Source organism: Ascidia mentula, chromosome 1, assembly GCF_947561715.1.
Source record: "Ascidia mentula chromosome 1, kaAscMent1.1, whole genome shotgun sequence".
Taxonomy (NCBI): Eukaryota; Metazoa; Chordata; class Ascidiacea; order Phlebobranchia; family Ascidiidae; genus Ascidia; species Ascidia mentula.
In genome coordinates, this window is record NC_138566.1 from 65,592 (window position 1) to 88,798 (window position 23,207).

At 38.2% G+C, this 23,207-nt stretch overlaps 3 protein-coding genes and 1 non-coding gene across 6 annotated transcripts; all 4 read right to left on the bottom strand.

Annotated features, from left to right (window-relative positions):
- Positions 1-31: 31 nt before the first annotated feature.
- LOC145895033 (eukaryotic translation initiation factor 3 subunit A-like) lies at positions 32-7,928 on the bottom strand. Its single transcript, XM_082983780.1, has 21 exons — positions 7,795-7,928; positions 7,551-7,741; positions 6,870-7,009; positions 6,656-6,819; positions 6,389-6,588; positions 5,991-6,199; positions 5,704-5,875; positions 4,973-5,173; positions 4,770-4,886; positions 4,494-4,688; positions 3,544-3,681; positions 3,099-3,308; positions 2,719-2,823; positions 2,266-2,379; positions 2,089-2,211; positions 1,701-1,854; positions 1,466-1,646; positions 1,270-1,401; positions 1,111-1,209; positions 325-639; positions 32-254 (listed from the first exon to the last, which is right to left on the bottom strand). The coding sequence occupies exons 1-21, from the start codon at positions 7,841-7,843 to the stop codon at positions 164-166; spliced, it is 3,300 nt and encodes a 1,099-aa protein (XP_082839906.1). The 5' UTR covers positions 7,844-7,928; the 3' UTR covers positions 32-163.
- Positions 2,484-2,673, bottom strand: LOC145887874 (small nucleolar RNA SNORA74). The gene has a single exon (XR_014399354.1). It is a non-coding gene; the product is annotated as a small nucleolar RNA SNORA74 (small nucleolar RNA).
- Positions 7,929-15,844: 7,916 nt separating the features above from the next.
- Positions 15,845-20,843, bottom strand: LOC145897052 (protein NEDD1-like). Of its 3 annotated transcripts, none has more exons than XM_082985230.1 (13): positions 20,705-20,843; positions 20,519-20,643; positions 20,380-20,451; positions 19,944-20,084; positions 18,476-18,665; positions 18,163-18,346; positions 17,857-18,046; positions 17,631-17,694; positions 17,517-17,576; positions 17,215-17,427; positions 16,811-17,116; positions 16,632-16,749; positions 15,845-16,470 (listed from the first exon to the last, which is right to left on the bottom strand). In XM_082985230.1, the coding sequence occupies exons 1-13, from the start codon at positions 20,718-20,720 to the stop codon at positions 16,293-16,295; spliced, it is 1,857 nt and encodes a 618-aa protein (XP_082841356.1). In that variant the 5' UTR covers positions 20,721-20,843; the 3' UTR covers positions 15,845-16,292. The 3 variants fall into 3 exon arrangements, with proteins under 3 accessions (XP_082841356.1, XP_082841349.1, XP_082841339.1); XM_082985223.1 differs by having other exon boundaries at positions 16,632-16,752; XM_082985213.1 differs by having other exon boundaries at positions 16,632-16,752; positions 17,517-17,694.
- On the bottom strand, positions 20,753-22,553 carry LOC145897071 (putative tRNA pseudouridine synthase tag-124). Its single transcript, XM_082985241.1, has one exon. It carries the CDS (start codon positions 22,401-22,403, stop codon positions 20,880-20,882), a length of 1,524 nt encoding a protein of 507 aa, XP_082841367.1. The 5' UTR covers positions 22,404-22,553; the 3' UTR covers positions 20,753-20,879.
- Between the last annotated feature and the right edge of the window lie 654 nt (positions 22,554-23,207).

Genomic DNA, 23,207 nt, shown 5'->3' on the forward strand with positions numbered 1-23,207 from the left:
TCTTCTGTAGTAGCAACGACTGCAATTCGTATTCGCAGAATATTCTTGTTCTGTTTGAAATATTTACACCAGTTCTTTGCATTCATGTTATTCCAAACATCTGAAAAACCACCAAACACTTTACACATTTATACACAGAATCCCAATCAACTGGTGCAATAGATTAGCGTCGAACAGTTGTCCAGTCGTCATCACTAGGTGGCTTGCGCCGAGGTCCGTCACTTGGTGGCGCTTCACCTTTGCCTTGTCTGAATCTAAACAACAAATTTCCCAATAGATTTTATAATTGCGAGGAATGTCGTCAAACAAATTCCTGGGTCAAACCTTGGTCTCCAAGGTTGGCTCGATGCAGGAGGAGCCTCTGATCCACGTCCCGCATCTGGAGCACGGTCTCTGCCTCCTCTCCAGTTGGAGGACTCTGATGGAGCTTCACGTCTCCAAGCAGATCTCGCAGGAGGAGGAGGACTTCTTCTTCCAGCAGGAGATCTTCGTCTTCCAGGTGGAGGACTTCTTCCTGGTGGAGAATCCCGCCTTCCAGCAGGAGAAATTCTTCTTCCAGGAGGAGAACGACGCCTCCCAGGAGGTGAAGACCTTCGTGGTGATCCTGGGGATCTTCTTCTCCAAGAACCAAAATCTTCCCTAGGAACAAAACCGGTTTTACTTTCTGGATGATTTTGTCCACACAAAGGTTGGTTCTAGAACTTTAATAATGACAAGATGACAAATAGCTGGAATTCTTTTTCTCAAACCAAACAATCGTAAGATAGTTAGGCTAACAGGCTTTGCAGCCCAGGCAAGTGGGGGCCAGTTTAAAAAGAAACAACTCCCGGTGAGGATTGAATTCACAGCCCTGGGCTAACTAGACCCAACACTGTACCAACTTAGCTACAGGAGCTTGGCAGTTTCACAGGGTTTATTTTGGCCAAGGTACACTGGTGCCAGGCAACTTTCATTATGATCTGATATGATAGCTGTGATCGTCAAGCAAGGACCTGTGCAGTGGGACGATCCTGCAATTCATGCCATTGCATGAAATACTACTGAGAAGAGAAGTTGGCCATTTCTACAGATTCTATTTGAAATTAGAGCCTCGCTTCAAACCACCTTTACCTTGGAGGTGGACCCCCCCTTGGGGAAGGTCGTTCAATGTCACGGGGATGATCACTTCTTCTCCAAGCTTTAGATGATGGAGAAGTATCTCTAGGTTGCCTGAGAACAGATTCAACAAATTATTTAATAGAAAACTATGAGAAGTTGTCGTTTACTTACACTTCCCTCCCTCCACCCCTCCTCCAAACATCTACACTTGGTTTTGTGTCTCCTCTTCCTTCATCAAATCCTCGCCTCCACAATCCACCATCTTTGTCCAATCCTTGAGATCCCCAAGCTCTTCCAGAATCACTTTATTTTATTTGGACAAATGATATTAATTAAGTTTTTTTTTAACTAAGCGAATGAGTGTTACCGTTCCGATCTTCCAACATCTGAAGTCATCGACCTTCTCTCCCGTTCTAACTTCTCCTCAATTTCTCTCTCCCTCATCCTCTGCCTTTCCTCCTGCTCCTTCAACATCTGCATCTTTGCCTCGTAAGCTTTCTTCTCCTCTTCTTCACGCTCCTGCTTTTCTCGTTCTTCCAGCTCCCGTTCTTGAAACATGAAAAGGTGAATATGGAAAACAAAAAATGATAAAAAATAAATACTTTTCTTCAACTCCTCATCTTTCTTCCTCTGCTCTGCCTCCTCCTTCTCCTTCAACCACTTCTGTTTTCTCTCTTCTTTTCTTGCTTCCCGACGTTTTTCAAGTCTGATCTTCCGCTCTTTTGAGAGCATTTCCTTGAACACCCCAATCTTTTCCTATGGAATAACATTTAAGGGCCATGGCAAAAAAACTTTTGTGCCCTGATTTAAGAACAAAGTGCAAACATGTGCCAGAATTAACACCAGTGAGTGTGACTCCCATTTATCAAGGACCACCCCCCTGGTTGTGACATTCAGGTAGAAATAATTTTTTTAAATTTAAGGCAGAGTGTGAAGCGTTAATGTTTGTCCAAGTGTAGAATAAAAAAAAACTGTAAAATAGAACCCAACCTCGTACACAGCCATCCGTGTTTGGCAAAGGTTATCAATGAAAACAGTGCGATCTTGTCTCATCCTGCTCATACGGAGTTTGTTTGCGACCGCAACCTCTTGGTCCAACTTCATTTTCTCCAACTAAATAATTTCGTTTTAGGACAATAAGTTTATGAAAGAAACGTGAGACGCCACCTTTTCTTCCTCAAGCTGCTCCCATAGTTTCATATCTTCTAACCTTTTCTGTTCATATCTTGTTTTTAACAAAGAAATTTCCTCAATGCGTTTCGCACGCTCAAAGAAATCAACCTGTCATGTAATGGACAATTAGTAAAGCTATTTCACCACATAAAATAATCCATCTAACATGACAGTGCATCAACCATAAGATTTGCATAAATATAAGTACAAAATTTGTTTGCCACAAAAACTAGGACAAGAACACTTTCTCATCCACTCTCAGCGGCAATCGTCAACAACTGAATCCCCAACAAGAAGCAGAACGACTTCTTGTTAGAACCCAATAGTTTTGTTGACAAATGTTCTGCCAACAACGTAACACCAACATACCACAAATGGCACGCAAGCTGACTGGTTGATGGGGGGAGTAAAACAAGTTTATACACAAAAAAGTAACAAGTTTTCTACTTTTTTCTCCTGGGCTTTCAATCGATCCTGCATCTCCCTCTTCTCCCTCTCCATCGTTTCCATTTGCCTCTTCATCAGTTCATCAGGATTTATTTGATCCAAGTTCTACACAAATAAGTGTTCACTGTTCCATAGAAATCATATACAACACTTCTTTGAAAAACTTGTGTGAAGTTTATAAAATACATCCAACATAATGCTGAATATATGGTAAGAACTTCAATATAATGTTGCAGACATTTCCACATAAGCAAACAACATGTAGGTTGTGGCCTAGGATAGTGACTGCTTGCATGAGAAAGACAAAACCAAACTTTAATATTTGTGTATTGACTTTTTATTGTGGTGACGATGGTTTGAATTAACTGATGGTGACTTACATTAAGATCTATGTCTTTCAACATCTTCTGCCCAATCTCACTCTTCCGTATCATTTCAATGCGATCACTAGCATTTCGTCTTTTCTCCTCTTCCTCCATCTCCTTTCTTCTCTGAGCTTCTCTTTCTTTCTGCTCCTTGTTCAGCCTTTGTTGCTCGGCAACCTTCACCGCCTCCTCTTGTTCCAACATTGCACGTTGCTCCTTTCGTTCCTTTAAACAACAATTTTTTTTTGGATAAAATTTGTTTAAATGTTGTGGTCATCAACCACTCAAATGCACATACAGCAAAACTTGTGTGAAGTTTATAAAATACATCCAACATAATGCTGAATATATGGTAAGAACTTCAATATAATGTTGCAGACATTTCCACATAAGCAAACAACATGTAGGTTGTGGCCAAGGATAGTGACTGCTGATTAACACTGACAAATCAGCATCTTACTTTCTCCAATGTAATGTGCTCTAATCTCTCCTTCCTTTGTTCAATGATAAACTTTCGTTCCAGGATGGCTTCATGGTCTTTTTGTCGGGTTTTTTGGTAATATGAATAAACAGCTTGCTGTTGCCGTGCAATATCATTCTGCAATACAAAGTTGCCATGGTTTTTTGCCCGATTCATATTTTTCAACAGAAACAGGTTTGGACTTAACATAAACAGTAATGTCCCACAAGTAATGCCAGACGGTGGCCCCAAGTCCAAATTTTTAGCTTTTGGTCAGAATCACAATTTTGCGCTGTTACACGTTGGTGCGCTTGGTATGAGTGGAAATTAAAGCTGTAAATAACCGGGAATGTCCGTAAATTGGCTCTCATTGTATGAAATATGTCGCCAAAGGCATTGGATTGTTGTGCTTGAGTTTGCCATTGTTACCAAACATGTTGCAACTTTACGAAACAAGTGCCATTTTTATTTGCTCAACTTCAAGAGACTGGGACAAAAGTGGTCTCGCAATTACAATAGCATGCACTTTTCTCATTTGTAAATCATTTTTTGCGCTGCTGAACAAAAGCAACATTACTCTTGTGTTCAAACACATAGCACAAATATGCAGAGGCTTACTGGGCTACATCATGTAATTTTTTTGTATGTTTTTTTAGCCACATTAACACACAATTAATCCATTTTGGCACCATATTTATTCAAGCCTTTTCATCCAAAGTAAAAGAAACGTACGGCGCATGCATCGCCGCAAAATCTCGTATCTGAGTTTTCCATAATGTAATGCAATTGCGCAAACCATCATTTATGTTTGTGTCTGTTTCCATTAGCGTAAACATGGACTTGGGCTCGATCCCCAAATTACCGTACAAAAAATAGAGGAAGTTTCCCAGAAATTTATTACAGATCACATTAGTTATGGCGTCACGATGGGACCGCCTTTTTTTTCTTACCTCCAGCGTTGGAGCGTAGAGCATCTGGTTGGACATAAGCAAAGCTTTTGCCATTAAATTAAACCTCTCAGAGACACGCTCACTTGGAAGTTTTTGCAACCGGTAGGTATCGAAAAACTCATCCTCAACATAAAGTGGAGAAGCATTGAGGTCAGTTCCAAAACTAAGTGAGCCACGATTGTGATCAATCCGGATCTGTACGTGAAAGGAATTTGATTAATTGTTGCAATAGTTCAAACTAACTGGTTGTACAATAATCAAATTTTCACAGTCTACCTGTAGCTGACCATTTCTTGCAGCATCTACTATCATTCTTTCCAGCTGAAGTCTTGAACAAAATGGAAAAAGTCCCAACAAATGATTGATTTCTATTGTTTGGTAAATCTTAGACACCTAGGACAACAATTGTGTATAAATGTGAAAAAAACAATTAAACATAGCAATATTGTATGGGACAAACATGTCAGTTGTCAACCAACCTGTTGCAAAACCCTTGATATCACAATATCTTCAAGATAAGGAATGTATTGCAGCAATTCTGGTTCACGAGTTTGTTCTTTAATCCACTGGAGGACGCCAGAGACTCGACTGGTCAAGCGTAACGGATGAAAATCCTTCTCAAGCCACTGATACAAGTCGCGAAGTTGGCGAGGAACATATTGGAGCAGGTTGTATTTCAACTAAAAAAAAGGTAACCATGGGCATTTCTGAAAGTCTACGTTCATCATTTTACTTTGCATATTTGGTTGACAAGAATTACAATATGCCTTGCAAACCATTGAAAACATTCAAGGCTTCGAAAACAGAATCAGGGACTGAATATTTCAGCCAATAAAATTTGATGTATCTCGAGACAAAGGTATAAAAAGCGCAAAAATTTGTTTGCCACAAAAACTAGGACAAGAACACTTTCTCATCCACTCTCAGCGGCAATCGTCAACAACTGAATCCCCAGCAAGAAGCAGAACGACTTCTTGTTAGAACCCAATAGTTTTGTTGACAAATGTTCTGCCAACAACGTAACACCAACATACCACAAATGGCACGCAAGCTGACTGGTTGATGGGAAGGGGAGGCCGGGGTTGGAAAAAAATTATTCAAAATTTTAAATCAACTCTTGTGGCGAATTTAAGACTTAAGTTACGATTGAAAGGTAAAAGAATTAAACAGGGTTTAAACAACTGCTTCCAATACAATGTTTTTTGCTTACGAAGTCCTTGATCAGAAGATCCCTTGTTTGCGGTCGGTCGAGACCCAACAACTTTGACAAATTAAGATGTTTTTCAATCAACGCATTTTCCATGTCAAGAATTTTTCCAATGCCATGCTTTTGTTCTGTTATTGGAATTGACAGCGTTGCGACCAGCATGAGTGAGGCCATTCTAAACAAACAACAAAATAGTTAAATAATCACAATTCTGGCAACTGAGTGCAACCAGTTTTATTTTTGACAATGATAAACCCTTAGGTCATTTGACAAAACAACAAAATTTCCACCTAGTCAAATCATCCATCGATGGGTTCTTCTTCATGTCCCGAGTTAAGTGGAAAAGTTTATGTCGAGCACAAGCGTGAAACAACATGTTACCAGCTTTCCAAAACACAAGACAAAGCTTGCTGTGGAAATTTGCCAACATTTGAGGTTTTGGCGGCCTCTTGGATAATGACATCAGATAATGTATATCCTCAACAGCTTTGAAAGCTTCCTACAATTTAATCAACAAACTTTAATACAATTTTTACCTATTATATCAGAATTGTTATCATTTTAAAGTTCACAAGGATAAAGCAATCCACGAAAAACAAACAGATTTTATATTTTTGGTGGTGATGGTCAAAAGCAAACCATATAAATCACTTAAAACAACAAATATTTACGAAGTAAAATATTTCACCTGCCACAGTTCAATCTGTATGGCGGCATCAAGTTGAGCAATTCTTGTTTCTAAATGCAAAGCTTGAGTTTCCACATTGGAAAGATTGACAGAAAATTGGGTCCCATGACGTTGTTCGCTTAATTTAACGTGATTCCTCAAGTTGTCACAGAGTTTTCTGAATTCTGTCCTTCGATCATAATTCAAACAAAACTTAAAAGCTGCAGAAAAATTCAAGGTCACTTTTCAAATCTGCAACAATATACTTTTCTTTTTCAGGTTCCTCACCCTGTTGAGCTATGGTGTGGTACAACCTCTCCACTCTGCAGTTGTTTCTCAGCAAATCTAGGCATTGTCTGTAGCTCTCCCACAAATACTTAACCCACGGTGTCAATAAGAGTCTATCTGTCCGGTCTTGCGTATCCTCCCCAGTAACCGCCCGAAGCAGCATTCTTAACGCTTCTCCGTTAATTATTTGTAAACAACACGGAATAGTTTTTACCCTTCAGGTGATTCAACCATGTCCAAATCTTCAACCATTTTTAGCGCCGTCTCGGCAGATTTCTCTCGGGCTTCTTTTGTTTTCTCTTCAGCCAACCTCAAATAATGACTGACGGCATCTTCCAACGATTTTGTGTTAACCTAGCAAGAACATTAAGGTTTAAGAATTCTAGTTTTTATTTTAATGATCGATTGGTTTAAACAACTTTGTTTCAACCTAAAATAAAGTTTTCATCTTCTCATAACCAATAGTTAAAAATACCCACTCATGTATAAACTGTTGCTTATGTCAACAGTCAAAGATTTTCTTATAATTGTGAGTAAAGGTTGGCTCATCATACATATAACATAGACATGTTTATTAAAGCAGAATTATTACCATCATATCTGGGACCTTCAATGTTAAATCTCATTTACATTTAGACAATTTGTTGCATACATTTATGAACAAGTGGAGATTTTCTACATACTTGGATTGAAATACAGCAAAAAAACATATTGATAATTTCCCTAATAAAATATTACAATTTTAAATGAAAACTTTTAAAATCTGGATTCATAAATTTCCGTTTCAAACAACAACAATTTAATGGAGATGTGACTGGGGGGGTTATAGTGAACTGATGGTGGCTTAAATGGGCGAATCTAAATTATTTCTAAAACAAGTAAAAAATGAAAATACTTGTTGGCAAATAATCTTGTACTGATATAAGCCTTCTTTGGCAGCTTGACTTTTTCGAAGTTCAACGCACAACTCAAGGTATTGCTGAATAATTGGTTCATGAACTTTTTGCCATGTGCGATGTTTTTTACTTCGAAGAACATCGCTGAGGACATCCAATGCTGGCTTCAATTTTCCAACATCCAAGAACTCTAAAATAAAAAGTTTACTAAGGAACGGTCACTAAGCAACGGTTGAATCTCACCCTGAGCCTTGCGAAGAGCGTTCTCTGGGCGTTGAAAATATTCAGGCATGTTGAATTTAAAAAACCATCAAATAACAGAAAATTTACGCTGTAAATATTGCTAGGCCTAGACACAAAGCTCAACAGAACCTAATGAAAGAGACATAAATAAATTTTATCTCTAAATTAAGAAATCAATACTTCCAACAATTTCGCCACGCCATCAAAACTTCCACCAACAAAATGGAAACCTTTTCCACATGGCCGACTATTCATCCGAATAACTGATCTTATATTTACGGAAATACACATTTCGTCCGGAGATTTTTGTTGGAATTTTTTTTTTATCAAAAATGAAATATTGTCAGCTACAAAATATATTTATTTCACATTTTTGTCATTCAGCCTTTTCGCTGTTCTGCAATAAATGTCTGGCTTCTGATAGAATAAGAGCAAATATTAGAAATTAAAAAATATTTTGGCAGGTGTTCATTTTCACCTTTCCAAATAATGATAAGACGATTCTATGTTCAAATGTATTTTCCGCCATGTTTAAACTATCATCAGTAGCTCATCAAGCGTGCTGATGAGTTTGGTAATTGGTGCCAGTAGCAGCACAGAGGCAAACTGTTTCCGTTACGTCAGCGCGGATTGAGACGCGCAGCCCAGCTTCCTGGTGTGGAGAAACAATAAGGAATCAGCATTACCAAGCTGGCTTATGCAAAATTCTGCCTGTTATCGACAAGTAATATCAGCTGGTTCGCTTACAGAAGTCCTTTGATCCATCTTTAGATGAAATTTTGAATACTCGCAGCAAAAAGGATAATTCAGGTATAAACATTTGTTTTCGGTTTGGGTGGAAATGCTGAGAAAAGGTTTAATGAGTGTTCTTGTTTGTCACAATTACTTTTGCACAAGAACTCTTTAACGTACATAGGTTTGTAGAAACACAATATGCTAATCTCTGAGTTTTACCTGAAATCGACAATTTGACGACAAATTTCAGTAAAGCCATCTTGGAGGAATATTTTAAACGGCCTTTTTTTATGATTTTCTATCAACTACATTTCTTAATAAAGTTGGTTGACGTCATATTTATTTGCATATCTCGCTTGTAACGAGTTTGACGTCACTTTCTACAAACACAAATAATAAAGGTTGTATTGTTGTTAATTTCGTTTTGTTGGCAAAAAAAGTCCAGGTAACAAATCCACTAAGTTTTTTCAAGCAGAAACACAAACTACCAGCATAATATATTAAAGAAGAATTCTCGTCTTCATTCAAATAGCGGCTCGTGTATTCAGGATTTAATCGTTGTTACCACACCGGGGTTTGAACCCAGGGTATTCTGGAGACGAATCCCGATCAGGTTTTGTTCTTGGTATAAGGGTCGGGCACATCAAAGTTTTATTTAAATGCAGGTCGATTAAAAGCGAGCTCAACTGCGCCAACTTGAGGAAATGTCGAATTCGATGACATTGGGCGATACTGGGCGACATCAGAACATTCAGGATGATTGGAATAATCGGGAATACGTTGAACTCGTGACTGGATGTATGCGGAAAATTGCGACCTTCCTCAATGAATTTGACTCCTCCTGCAGGTACAGGTTGACTCGTTTGAATGAAAAACTAACATGTCTGGAAAGACGGATTGATTATATCGAAGCTAGGGTAGAAAGTGCTGGAAAAAAAACACTCACCTGATTGGATGTTGGAAATGTTCGCTATGTTTGAAGCAATCTACTTAAAAGCTGTTTTTGTTGATGTTATTCTAGTGTTTTTTATATCCCGCAGTATCCTATTGCAAAATATAGCGGGGAACGGGTCACAATAATCAAACACTTTTTTGTCAACACTGTTTTTTATTCATTCGTTGAATAAACGAACACAGTTGTGCACTCAACCGTGACTGGCAAAGCTGCCCGGATGTTGAAGGGATAAAATTTGATTTCTGTGGTGAACATAAAATTTACACCAAACAATAAAACAAACAGACGTGGAATAATGCGTGATGATTGTTAATTAACTGAAACTTAATGACGTTTAGTTTTATAAACATTTTGGATGCCCCGTCTTTTACTGCTGTTATTTCGTTCCGCTTCTGCCGCTGTGCCATATAACACAACGAGTCGAAACAGTGGCCATCTGTCTGCAGCTTATACACAATAAAGTTTGTGTCGTAACAATCGATGAGGACCTGGCCAGATTTTTTTACTCTCTGGACTCCAGCATCGAGTGATGGCGACCCCACTAAGAAATCGACTTCCTTAAAAGTCCCTTCCCCTTTAAATAAGCCGCTGTGGAACCATTAGGGGTCCACGGGCCCTCGGTTGAGATACCCTGACCTAATGTATGAAGTCATGGATTGTCCTCACAACCAACTGCTGTGACTTAGGGTGCTGTACAGCCAGTATGCGGGAGGTATGAATTATTTAGTTTGCCTCCAAGACGAATCGGTCGCAGCTCCCAACACTGCACAGAGCTGCTGTTAATATTGAGCACAGAGCTGCTATGTACCTACAGCTGTATTCAAAGTTAACAAGGAATTGGGCAAAATGTTTGACTTAAAATCATTGAAACTTTTGCCAGTGAAGCTGGCCACTGGGAATTTTACTCCGAATATATTTGAATATGTTAGACATTAGCAAGGTAGCTTTACCGATAGTTTTAGTCCTAGTCAGTAAATTGATGAGTGCTTCCCGTCGAGCTCGAAAGAAATATAGCAGAAGTACGATGAAACAGCTTCCCCCTTTTTGACAGCTGATGCTCGCACTAAAGTGGAAAACACCACTTGTTTTAACGGGAGGCCAGGAGTTGGTTCTGCGTGAAATTATGGAAGCTTTCAAAATATTACAAATGCTCAAAAGTCAAGGGCCGATCAAAGTATGTTAACTACAGTTGGTTGAGGCTAAAAGCTACAGGGCAAGCGTTTACTCTATATAAGCTAAATTATTAATGCAAACGCTACGTAGTCGCACGTCGATGATGTAGAACTGACTTGTTAGATGTTCAGTTCTTAATACAAGTGAGTGTGTACACAATTTATACGTGGTTCGAGTTGAAATACGATGGCTTAGTCCAACCGCTTATATGGGTCAACTATTGATTTTCGCGTGCTGGCAATTTATCAGGGGGGTTATTGATTTAATATCAGATAACCCAGGGTGACTGGAACCCTGACAGATGCCAACCTGCAAAGCAAGCCATGCAACATACAGTAGCAGCAAACGGTCAGGAACATCAACATTCATAGCAATGTTTTGTGATTGGTGTATTGGACCGATTTAAATCACTCACTTTGTGAGTTTGGTCAGGTTTGGTTGGGTCGATAGTCAACAGTAACTTCAACCACTGCAATTATATTTGGGTTTAACGAAGTATATATTTCAATGTTTATGCGTGTTGTGTTGATTTGATGCTTTTTGCCATGTCAATGCTGGATTGAAGGATGTACAGCGTGTAGTGCTGCATAATTGTTGCCTAAACAACGTTCAAAGTGTAGGCGGCCCGTATGAACGGGCGGTGGTTGCGTCACTTCGTTTGTACAGCAGCATAGCGGAGATGACATGGCGCCATTTCCGCACCAGTATTAGGTGTGGCGCACACACTAACTACAAGTTGGTACGAAGATAACAATGGGAATAAAACGTTTGATGGAAGAGGATTGAAAACTTTTAGACTGGCTATTATTTGATGGCTTCTACATTTACTGTATTGATTCTCTTGCCACGAGTCAAGTTTGTTCAGTGAGAAGTAAAAATAATGCGGCAGTAGTAATGCCAGGCTGGTAGCCCCAGGGCAGCAAATGCATGCAAATGTGATTGACAGACGAAGCGTTTGCTAGCCTTGTGGGTGGCATACAGGAAAGCAGAGCCTCACGCACCCATATGCGAAATATTTGTCGTTTGTGAACGACTATAAGCAGCAGCCGGTTGAACATATAGACCGTATTAAACACTGGTTTATTGTAAACAAAGGTATAACAGGTTAGAATGCTGCGTTTGTTTGGAGATATTATGATGTAACAATACAAACGTTTGTTTACTGTTGCTTGTGGCGAAACAGTACAGGTCACTGAATAATGGTTTCGAAAAAGCAAAATCACAAAACAAGGACTTATTGTTACGTTTAAGATTGCCTGACATAGTGAATGCAAGCGTATGTTACATCTGTTCAACATTGTTTATAAGCTGTTGTCAGCTCGCTATGGTGCAACCTGACGTACTGTCCCAGTGCACACGAGCCATGCAGTTAAGTAAAAACCAAACACAATTCTAAATAAACCATTCGATCAATTATGAGACAGGACGCAGATGTACAGAAAGTTAATTAGCACAGACATAATCAATATACAGTTGCTCTCTTGGGGCTCACAAATTGCTTGTTGGATAATTCACACCAGTCTGGTCAGATCACAATATTGCGCGCGTGGCAAAAAGTCAAAGAAGCAGTTTACATTGTGAATATGTTAAGACAACTGCTGGACAGTTTCGAGTTTAGTCAAAATTTAGTCACATTGGATGTTTCCGGTAATTGAACAAAACGAGCAATTGTATTTCAAAGATTGGGTCTGCAAGCTGAATGTAACAAAATATTTTAAGTTGAACAAATTGAAAGACTGCCATCTTCCGCCTTGTTTCTACAAATAAAGTGTACCAGTAAATAACTATAGTGACGACATAATCACCTTTACAAGTCTATTGGTTATCGAAAAGTTATTTTCCTTTTAAGCCTAATTTGTAAAAACAAGTTTTGTAACTTGGTTAAATCTGTGGCGACTGATATCGGATTGGATTGTTACGTCACAGCAGGTCAAGGTAAGTAAACAAAATAATCGAACAAGCCAATAGCGTTAGGTACATAAAACTTGTTGTATTTTAATCGGCTTTTTGCAAATGTAAGCTTGATTTCTGTGCCTTGACACAAAGCATACACCTGTTAATAATGCGAGCAACTTGCCTACCTGATATAAAAGTTAGTTCAAAATTTCGAGGAACAAATCCTTCAGTAATAATGATTAAAAGTCTTTTCATTTATAACAGAAAAACATCATTTTAAAGCGTTACCATGGCAAACAACAAAACAATCCGTGACTTGGAGAAACAGTTGGAGCAACTCCGTCAAGAGGCGCGGACCGATCGGGTTCCTGTATCGCAATCTTGCAAGGAGTTACTTAATTACTGCGACACACACATGAACGACGATTACTTTCTCTGCAAAACAGAGAAAACCAACCCATTCAAAGAAAACAAGTCGCCTTGCATGATTCTGTAAACGGGCCTCGAAAATGGGACATTTGACGCTTTCTTCTAAACATAGTGTTAATACTTGCTGAATGATTTTTTATTTCGATATTTTCGTGCTGTGTTCTTCATTGGAGCGCTACACACATTGCACTGATGAATCTTTATTATATAAAATGTTTATTAATGACCAACGTTCATTTTATAAAAACTTCCTAACATCACGACAAGAATCTTTGGAAATATTTTAAAGAAATTGTGAATTTTCAGCATTTTCCAGTTGTGTTGTGTGGAAACACTGATTTAAACAAGACCAAATAACCTGTTGTTGTTTCTACACAAATACCAGAAGATTTGCGTAGAATTCAAGGTAGTCCAATAAAGTGCTGAACAACCAGGTACATACACGTGAACAATTAGTTTGTGACATCATAATGTTGTTAGACATCAAAGTTTCATAAAGTTTATCGTTCGTTCATTAAAAAATCAAAATGAGATAAATTTCACACACGAATGGAGGCGGAAAATTACGGTAAAGAAGACGGGTTAAAAAGTTGGGGGAACTTCACTCCAGTGCAGGAATTTTCCAATGTCAATCCAGGGTCAAATTGTTTGGGCAGATCCGTGGCGTTTAGTGGCCATCACTGAACCCGGGGTGGCATGGAAATTTAATTTAAGAATTGTTCTTTGTGACAGAATAACCCAACTACTCCTATAAATAGCGCAACTTTCACAAATTTACGTTTTACAAAGTTGTACTTCATAATTATTTTCTTGCAAAAACTATATACAGAAAACCATCTTATAACACTAAACTGCATGTTTCCCGTACTTTCAACATATCAATAAAATTGACAAGAAGGGCAAATTATAATAAATTAAGCCAGTTAATGATTTAAATGCACATAAATAAAAAAATGCAAATAAATTATCAGTTTTTAAGCATTATAATGAATGAAGGTTCCAGAATAGTTTTGGATGCCTCCTGTCTGAAAAAAACTCAATAATTATAATTTAGAACGAGCAAATGCATGCTGAATGGTAAACTAATCTTGATCTGTTAGAACCAATTAAAGGCGCCCTGGCACGCAATTTGTGTAAGTTTTAAATATTCTACAGACGACCCAATATACCTTCTTAGACGTGTGAAAATTAGTCCGCGCCTCATTTATACGCGCGCCGTATGTTAAAACATCCTGCTGTATAGCCAAGGACTTTTGTGACAATATTCAGTGACCCCGAACACCTGCCAAGAAGGCGGTAGTTACTTGCAAGCAGTCACGACTCAAGCAGTTTACTAAGGACATTTACAAAGGAAGTAGCAAGAAGGTGTCAAATACTGAAGAGAAACTCAACCATAACACACGCCGCCATCTTGTATTTGTTGTCACTGCTGCCTTTTTCCTTCCATTTCAATCGATATCGACTTGGACCCAAGAAAGCAATTGGAGAAATCGACGCATCAGCAAGCGTTGTTGAGAATAGTAGAAGTAAAGTTGAGGCAGACAGTTGGTACCCAAAGTGACACAACAATTAACCGCTATATTAACTTGTAGCGTCCAATATATTCTGCCAACAGCTATCTTAGAATTTGCTTTTTTATTTAGGTGATTTGTTTTAAGTCTAAAAATTGCTGATCACCAGTTGGCAAATATGCTGCACAACTGACAACAGTAAAAGAAAACTTTCGTGGAAATATAGAACAACTTACTGTGCAATTGTGACGAACATTTATCAAGATTGGAGTGCTATTGTGACAAAATCATAGAGTTGAAATCGTGCTGAAATGGAGAGCAGTTCACAGAATGATTCAAAACATGTACTAAGGCCAGTAAATGGCGAAACGGAATTAATAAGTACAAGCAAAGCATGTCAAGACTTAATTGCTTATTGCCAAGCGCACGCTCACGAAGATTACCTTTACCACAGAACTGGACCAAACCCATACAAAGAAAAGAGAAAGTACTGCTGTATTCTTTGAAAACTTTCTCGGCCGCTTTAGATTACAAACCCTTGGAAATCTTTTATCTTTAAGCAAAGTTGAAGTACGAAAACACTGCTCATGTGCCCGAGGCTACGTGTAATTTGCTTTCAAAGTACATACTTTCCACTGCTTTTCAAGACTTGCCGGCCACCACTGTGGGCTTTTTAAAAAAGCAAAATCGTCAAGTCATACTTTATCCTACTTGAATGTTGATGGCCAAAAACAAGTACACCAATATATACAGTTAACTTTTTCGAAAATCTAAAGTTGTGCTTTTTTACGCGTGTTGTTCCTATTTCCGCTACTAATTAGTTTTGCATTTCAAGTATTCTCAAGTAAAAATGTTAAGCTTTATTGGTTGTGTACAGCTGTACGTTAAAGTCCATTGTGATGAAATAATCGTATTTGCACATTGTTTTAGAGATAAGCTTTGTCACCAGACAATGGAGTCATGGACGCTTTCTTCGTAAACCTTTCTGAATAATTGATTAAACGATGGACAGCAGTTCTTGCTCATGTGTGTATCTGATACAATTTGGGAACAGCGCTCGCTTTTGTTTTTTAAAGTGTTTTTAAATTGATTCAAGCAATAATTTTGTGAAAGTTTGTGCTTTTGTTGGGAAGTCTTGGTTCGAATGTCGACAGGCATCGATAAAAACCCGACCAGTTGCGTCCACAGAGCAAATCTACACTCGAACAAAGCATTTTGGTTGGTAATCGATACTGCCAATAATCCAAGCGTCGTCCAAATCGATAAACCCACTATAACAGAAACTGAATATTTTCAATCAATCCAAAAACCATTATTTTATTCATTTTTTCTATCCGCACCCAATGCGTCCTACGGCAAAAGCATATTAATTTAAAAACACAAAAACTATTGATGTCAGATGATGCTACAAACCACTTTACTAAATAAATTTATTGGAAGGTAACCTACCCACCTTACATTTCATCGCAAATAGATAAAGAATTTCTATTACAAAACTAAAGGCACAAACAGCAAGAGAGAGAGGCACAAATTAAACTATAGAAAGGTCATGGAGGGATTTTTAATATTCAACAAGTTTAGCAGAATAAGCTTTTAATTCTTGTATCGTCCACGTTAATTTTCAGTTGTCTGCCAAACAATAGTCTAGGTGAGGTCATAAGGCATTTAGTGATGCATGTCACATAGATGACACCGATAAGTAAGCACTTTTAGTGACAAAGTTAGTTTAAATTTTACATGTGGAAAACCCACAAAGTGCATCAATACGTTATTTGTTATGAACAACAAAATGTTCTTCATTAAAATTTCCTCCTTAATCTTTCATTTTCCTCCTTTAACCTCTCAACTTCCATGAGAAGATCTTCGTTGATGTTGCATCTTCTTTGCGCAAGGAGGTCACGGATCATGTCTTCATGTTGGATGAGAAGTTTCACAACAGATGTAAGAATCCCATTGTTTTGGTGCCGAATTTCATCTCTGGGACAAAACACAGGAATAATGGTCATTTTAAATATTGCTGATTGTCCGACAATTCCCAACAATGGCAAGGAAAATTGTTTTTGGGAAAACAATTAGCAACCAAGCTTGCAATTTGTTCAACAGCATCTAAAAAACTTCAAACAAATATCAGTACCCACCCTAACTCATCAACAATCTCCTTTACCGTCACCCTCAAATACTCAGCTTGGTATTGCAGAGCAGTCATATTTTCACCATGATTTGAGATAGCTTCAGGGTTTGTTGACGATTCCACTACTGCTGAAATATTTTGAAGCTTGTGAGGTCATAAATTAAATAAAAAGGTTGTTCTACCCACAAGGTTGGTTTGCTGAGGGTTTGTCTGTTGAACTTGGGATGGCAATGGAAACAGATGAAGAATCATCTACAGTTACAAGTGGTGTTTTTAATATTGCTCTAGTTTTATCTGCGTATATCTTTGTAACCAAGCTTGGTGCCAAATTTCCCTTGATAGGGAGCAGCTCCTTTCTTTCATTGTTTTTTTGAAATGTGTTTGATTCCCTCAAAGGATGGGGTGAGGTCCGTGTGTGGATTTGGACCCCGGAGTGTGGGGTTCGTTGTTTTTGGGGCTTAATCTGGTTACTTGAGATCGGGGACAGAATATCTGAAGGTAATGGTTTATTAGTTCAGCATTTCCTCTTCACTGAATGGATTTTAGTGTGTGCATTCAATTGTAAATTAATAGCATAGTTTGGTTCTGACCATCAGTGTAAGATCCGGCCGTATCGCTCATTCCATGGATCGTTGTTCCATCGTTTGATGTATTTGAGTAGTTTCCAAAAACTTCATCACGTACCGGTGAGATTATCCCTCCAAGATCATCAACATTATGAAAATGAAACCGAGATGTAATGCTTGGGGTAGAATTAACAACTGAATTGTCCTGTTTATTGTCAGGGAAACCATTCGAAAAACCTGTAAATAAGAAAGCTTTAGCTCTGAGGCAAGGCTAAGAGTTCAAAATCATGTCAAATGCTTTTTTTTTTAAATTAAACAACCACAACCTCCTGTTTGTTTCCGGACTTCTTGTGGTTTTGAATCAAAGTCTCCCCTTCCATGTTGTCCTGGAACAAAAATTGTTGAAACATTCTGATAGAATCTAAATGCAGAAAGCTTACTGTTGGATGAAACATTTAATGAAGCTTCGATTGGTTCTGATAATTTGTTCTTTGACTTTCTTGTCTGCAACAAAAACAATTTATTTTGGAATATTTTTGTTCAAAGTGTGAGGTTTGAATATATTTGTTCTATGACATCCCACAAAGATGTTTGAGGAAAAATGGCGACACAATAACTACTATGATGTCACAAACTCAATTAGAATTGATCTATTTCTGCCAAGACCTTAATATTCTGCACAGTGATCTTCTGCACGGATGTCGAGTGGGCGACGACGTCTTTCACTGCTCGGTTGAAAGAGCGCAAATCAAATTGATAAATCCTGCCCAGGGATGAACCAACAAACAGTGAAACTCCATCATGGACAAATGTAACTGATGTCAGGGGTTGATCAACGAGGGTCTTGTTAATTGCTCTGGTTCAAAAACATTTAAATATCATGAAAACCACATTTTATACAATTACCAATGCTCATGACAAATAACCCACAACTAAAACATTAATATTTCAAGTACTGATACATGTTCATACTTGTGTTTAGTGACATCATAAATAATAAGTTGTTTATCCAATCCGACAGAAGCAGATATGAGGTCATTGAAAGGTGAAAAAGACAGATCCATTGCAGGGGCTTTGTGTACCTCGGAAAAGTTGTGGTAAGTTTGTTGCTGTAATGAATCCCATAAATTTATACTCCCATCATCCAAAGCCATTCCTGAGGGCAACCAACAGATTAGTTTGTTGAAAAAACAAACCATATTTTAGTGTAATGTGTTTTTAGCAGCCACATTAACTTAACCATAAAGCTGCACTCAAAAATATAATATTTGAGCCAAACATTTACCCAACAATGAATGTTTCCAAGGTGAGAATATCATGGAGCGGACTGCTTGACCCTTGCATGATAATTGTGGGTTTATTGTGACATCAGAATTAAGGTTTCTTATCACAACACTTCCCTTGCTGCTGCCGGTTGCCATAAACGTCTCAGATTTGTTCAGAGCCATGCAAGTAATGGGGTTTGGGTGAGTATTCTGTGCATAAAACAAATACATCTTAAAACAGTAATTAACTCAAAATAACAACACACACAACTCCCACTGTTACTACTGAGCACTACAACACACACAACTCCCAGTGTAACTATTGAGTACGACAACACACACACCTTAGGTGTTACTACTGAGTACAACAACACACACAACTCCCAGTGTTACTACTGAGTACAACAACACACACAACTCCCAGTGTTACTACTGAGTACAACAACACACACAACTCCTAGTGTTACTACTGAGTACAACAACACACACAACTCCCAGTGTTACTACTGAGTACAACAACACACAACTCCCAGTGTTACTACTGAGTACAACAACACACACACCTTAGGTGTTACTACTGAGTACAACAACACACACAACTCCCAGTGTTACTAAGTACTGAGTACAACAACACACACAACTCCCAGTGTTACTACTGAGTACAACAACACACACAACTCCCAGTGTTACTACTGAGTACAACAACACACACAACTCCTAGTGTTACTACTGAGTACAACAACACACACAACTCCCAGTGTTACTACTGAGTACAACAACACATACAACTCCCAGTGTTACTACTGAGTACAACAACACACACAACTCCCAGTGTTACTACTGAGTACAACAACACACACAACTCCCAGTGTTACTACTGAGTACAACAACACACACAACTCCCAGTGTTACTGCTGAGTACAACAACACACACAACTCCCAGTGTTACTACTGAGTACAACAACACACACAACTCCCAGTGTTACTACTGAGTACAACAACACACAAAACTCCCAGTGTTACTACTGAGTACAACAACACACAAAACTCCCAGTGTTACTGCTGAGTACAACAACACACACAACTCCCAGTGTTACTACTGAGTACAACAACACACACAACTCACAGTGTTACTACTGAGTACAACAACACACACAACTCCCAGTGTTACTGCTGAGTACAACAACACACACAACTCCCAGTGTTACTACTGAGTACAACAACACACAAAACTCCCAGTGTTACTGCTGAGTACAACAACACACAAAACTCCCAGTGTTACTGCTGAGTACAACAACACACACAACTCCCAGTGTTACTACTGAGTACAACAACACACAAAACTCCCAGTGTTACTACTGAGTACAACAACACACACAACTCACAGTGTTACTACTGAGTACAACAATACACCCAATCCCAGTGTTACTACTGAGTACAACAACACACACAACTCCCAGTGTTACTACTGAGTACAACAACACAAACCAGGAAAGATTTTTTTAGAATCTTGCTCTCTCGGTCCCAAACATTAACATCACCGGCGACTCCACCAGAATATATTTTCTTTCCGCTGTAAGATACACGAGCACAAATCTGCTTTTCCCCAACACCAAGTTCGTCAATAACCTAAAAGTAATGATAATGATCATGAACATTTAAACTGCAGAGAATAATCGCTACATACTCATCAATAATACTACAGCTTTCTTTTTTGTATATCAATTACAACTTCAATTAAAACTTAACCATTTTTTTCAATTATGTATATCCTACAATAGCTTGAGATCTTCTGAATTATATGGGGAATCTCAAAGGATTTCATTTAAAATTATTGATTAATACACGCATTTTGCTCATACAAACAGCAACACACCACTTTGCTGAATATGTTAATTGAGTTTGTAGGATGTTAAAACTTTACCAAAGGTTTTTCTTTTAGTTTCCAATCACACAAAACAATTTTGTCTCCAGATGCTGCTGTGCTACAAACAACCTACAACAAGAACAGTTAAATAAATACTTAATACCAGCAGTTACCCAAGCCTTAAAACACTGGTTACCTTGTTATCACTTGTCCAAGTCACATCCTTAACGTTTCCTTGGTGATAGTTGTATTGTTTAACCAATTGGAAATCTTTTGTATCCCAAAGTTTTATGTCGTCTCCGCAAGAAGCAAAAAGTGTTGCTTGAAAAAGAGATCATCTTTTAAAGTAAGCAAAATATTTACAAATAAGTTTGACACAAACCTGTTTCCGATGCCATTTATACTTTTATTTCAGACACATTTGCAGCATTACAATCTGACATGGCACATTCCACCTATTAACTTCATGTTAAATACATGTGACAGTTTTCTAGATTTTGAATATCTGGAAAAGTATTTAAAAACATGCTAAGAGATAAAATCTCACAATAATAAAATTAATCTAAACATCTTATTTTGCTTGAATTAATTTCATCAATTGTATTAAGTTTGCGTTTTTGTTCAAAAGTTTTAAGATGTTCTTCAAAACTTTTGCATTTTTGTCGATCAATGACTTTTTTGTACACTTTGTGGTGCAAGGAGCAAGCTTGTTTGAGAAACTGAAAGTTAACACCATGGGCAACAGACTGCCCACAGATTTCATTGTGAAGGTCTTTAACAGTCAAACTTGTGGCATTCTCAATCCCCATGAAGCCTTCTATCTTTCCAGTCAGCTCAGTTTCCTCATCTTCTCCTAACATTTCAATCAACTCTTTCACCATGTGAGCTTTCAATGCAAGTTCACTCCACATAGTTTGATAATGCAAAAGAATCCTTGCAGCAGACATACGTTGCAGTCTCCACTTAAGCTGATCGTACGATGCATCAAACAGTACAAGTGGATAGGCAGGAGAAAGATCATATACTGGGCGACCTGGGCAACTTTCGATATCAAGTAGTTGCGATATGAGTGAAGAGTCTTCTCTGCCCATTCCAACCAAAAAAAGAACTGTCATCATTTGTCGAACTTGATGATACAAAAATCCAGAGGCAGAAATGACAGCACAACAAATTGAGTACATCTTATTGGCAGATGGTTCATGCGACATTTTGAAACTAATATTATCAATTCTTCTGACAAAAACCTTACAGTTGGCAACATTTATCTTGCAGAAATTACGGAAATCATGTGAACCACACAAAAGCTTAGCAGCTTCGGCCATCTTCGCCACATTCAACTTTCCAATAGGAAAGTAATAATGGTAAATCCGCTGTGCACACTGCCACCTAGCTGAAAAACTTTCATCAACTGAGATCCAACCAAGCACTCGGATCTCTGGCGGCAAAACTTGGTTCAACATTGAGACATATTCAAATTCCTGGTCTTCACAACTTTGAAAGTCTTCAGAAATTCTATCATTTTTTTGTGTATTTGGTTCACAAACCATGGCTTCAACTTGTTCATCAGAAGAGTGGATTTCATTGTTTTGCATGCAATCTTTCCATGGGGTAAGATGTGGACCTGATGTGTGTTTGGTGCGTACCAGTGTACTCAACACTTGTGTAAATGCACTGACGCCTTTGTCAGTTCGGCCACACTTTGTAAATCTAACCGGCAAGTCTGGACCAACAAGTCTTACTTGACGTAGTGCCTCCTTTAAAACACCTTCTATTGTGTCGGCAAGATCACCATTTTCCTGTAAACCATTGTATTCCCAACCCAAGTAAGCAACTTTTAAAGCTATATAGCGATAGTTGCACTTCACAAAATCAATTAGTTTTTTTTTTTTTTTCTTTGTTTTTTGGGATTGAAATTTCTTTACCATTATGTCAGTCTTGCTTATAGGCTCCGTTTTCAAAGACTTTTTCAGTTTTTCGTGCATATTTTGCAACTCAAGAAACTTTTTGACTATTTCTGCTTTGGTCATGTTGTTTAAATCGGTTTCGGTAAATCTGGGTTTATCCATCACTGATGGTTGCATTGGTTGGTAGTGGTACGGGTACCCCAAACCCCAACACAATATTTGTCAGAGGAAAGGATAAAATTATTATGAAAACTGGGTCTAAATGGAAACAAATGAGGTTTTATAAAAGTAAGGGAAATCTAAAGGTTGCCTGAAAGTGAAACAACACTAATCACTACCGTTTGACAAGATATAAAGTAAGCAAAATGACGTAAAACTTACAAACCACACAAAAATTTACCAACGCGCCTTCGTAGCGATACACACTTTAACACTGACAAGCAAAGTACATGCCGGATGCGAAAAAGGGTAAATTATTTAAATATTCAACAAAATGTTCTTTTTGAACAGAGTAAATGATGGCATCCAGACACAAAACAAGAGCTTCATCAAATGAATCTCAATCAAACGTTTGCTTGTGCTGTAGCAACACGCATGTTTTCCTACTTAATTCTTCACACATTTGTAGTACGCTGCTTTCCGGCAGAACTCGCACAGTCTTCTGGCATACGGCTCGACGACAGACCTTTTTTTCGTTGTAACTTGTTAAATAACCGTTCGCACTTTACTCTGGAGAGTTCGATGTCATTATTCGGTGTTCAACTAGTATCGGTCACTCGACAAGCAACTGGCACGCGCTAGAAGTTACTCGCTCAGTCACTAACGCGCTTGGAACAAATTAAACTTAACGACGCCTGACATTGCTAACGTGTCTTTCAATCAAATAAAGAAGTCTGCCCTCTGAGTCGAATTTAGTAATAATGTCACATACAAATAATTAGACTGTAAAAAGCAACGTAAGACGCGTTAGATTTGGTTTAT

Bases quoted from the DNA above. Each gene is read 5' to 3' on its own strand.
- LOC145895033 (XM_082983780.1), bottom strand. From the start codon at position 7,843: ATGCCTGAATATTTTCAACGCCCAGAGAACGCTCTTCGCAAGGCTCAG. The intron at 3,682-4,493 runs GTAAGAAAAAAA...TTTGTATTGCAG, and splicing joins TCTACGCTCCAACGCTGGAG to AATGATATTGCACGGCAACA. The intron at 1,647-1,700 runs GTATTTATTTTT...TCATGTTTCAAG, and splicing joins AGATGAGGAGTTGAAGAAAA to AACGGGAGCTGGAAGAACGA.
- LOC145897052 (XM_082985213.1), bottom strand. The intron at 18,347-18,475 runs GTAAATGTTTGG...GGTTGCCCTCAG, and splicing joins TTGGAAACATTCATTGTTGG to GAATGGCTTTGGATGATGGG. The intron at 16,753-16,810 runs GTGGGTAGAACA...AAAATATTTCAG, and splicing joins ACCCTCAGCAAACCAACCTT to CAGTAGTGGAATCGTCAACA.
- LOC145897071 (XM_082985241.1), bottom strand. From the start codon at position 22,403: ATGCAACCATCAGTGATGGATAAACCCAGATTTACCGAAACCGATTTA.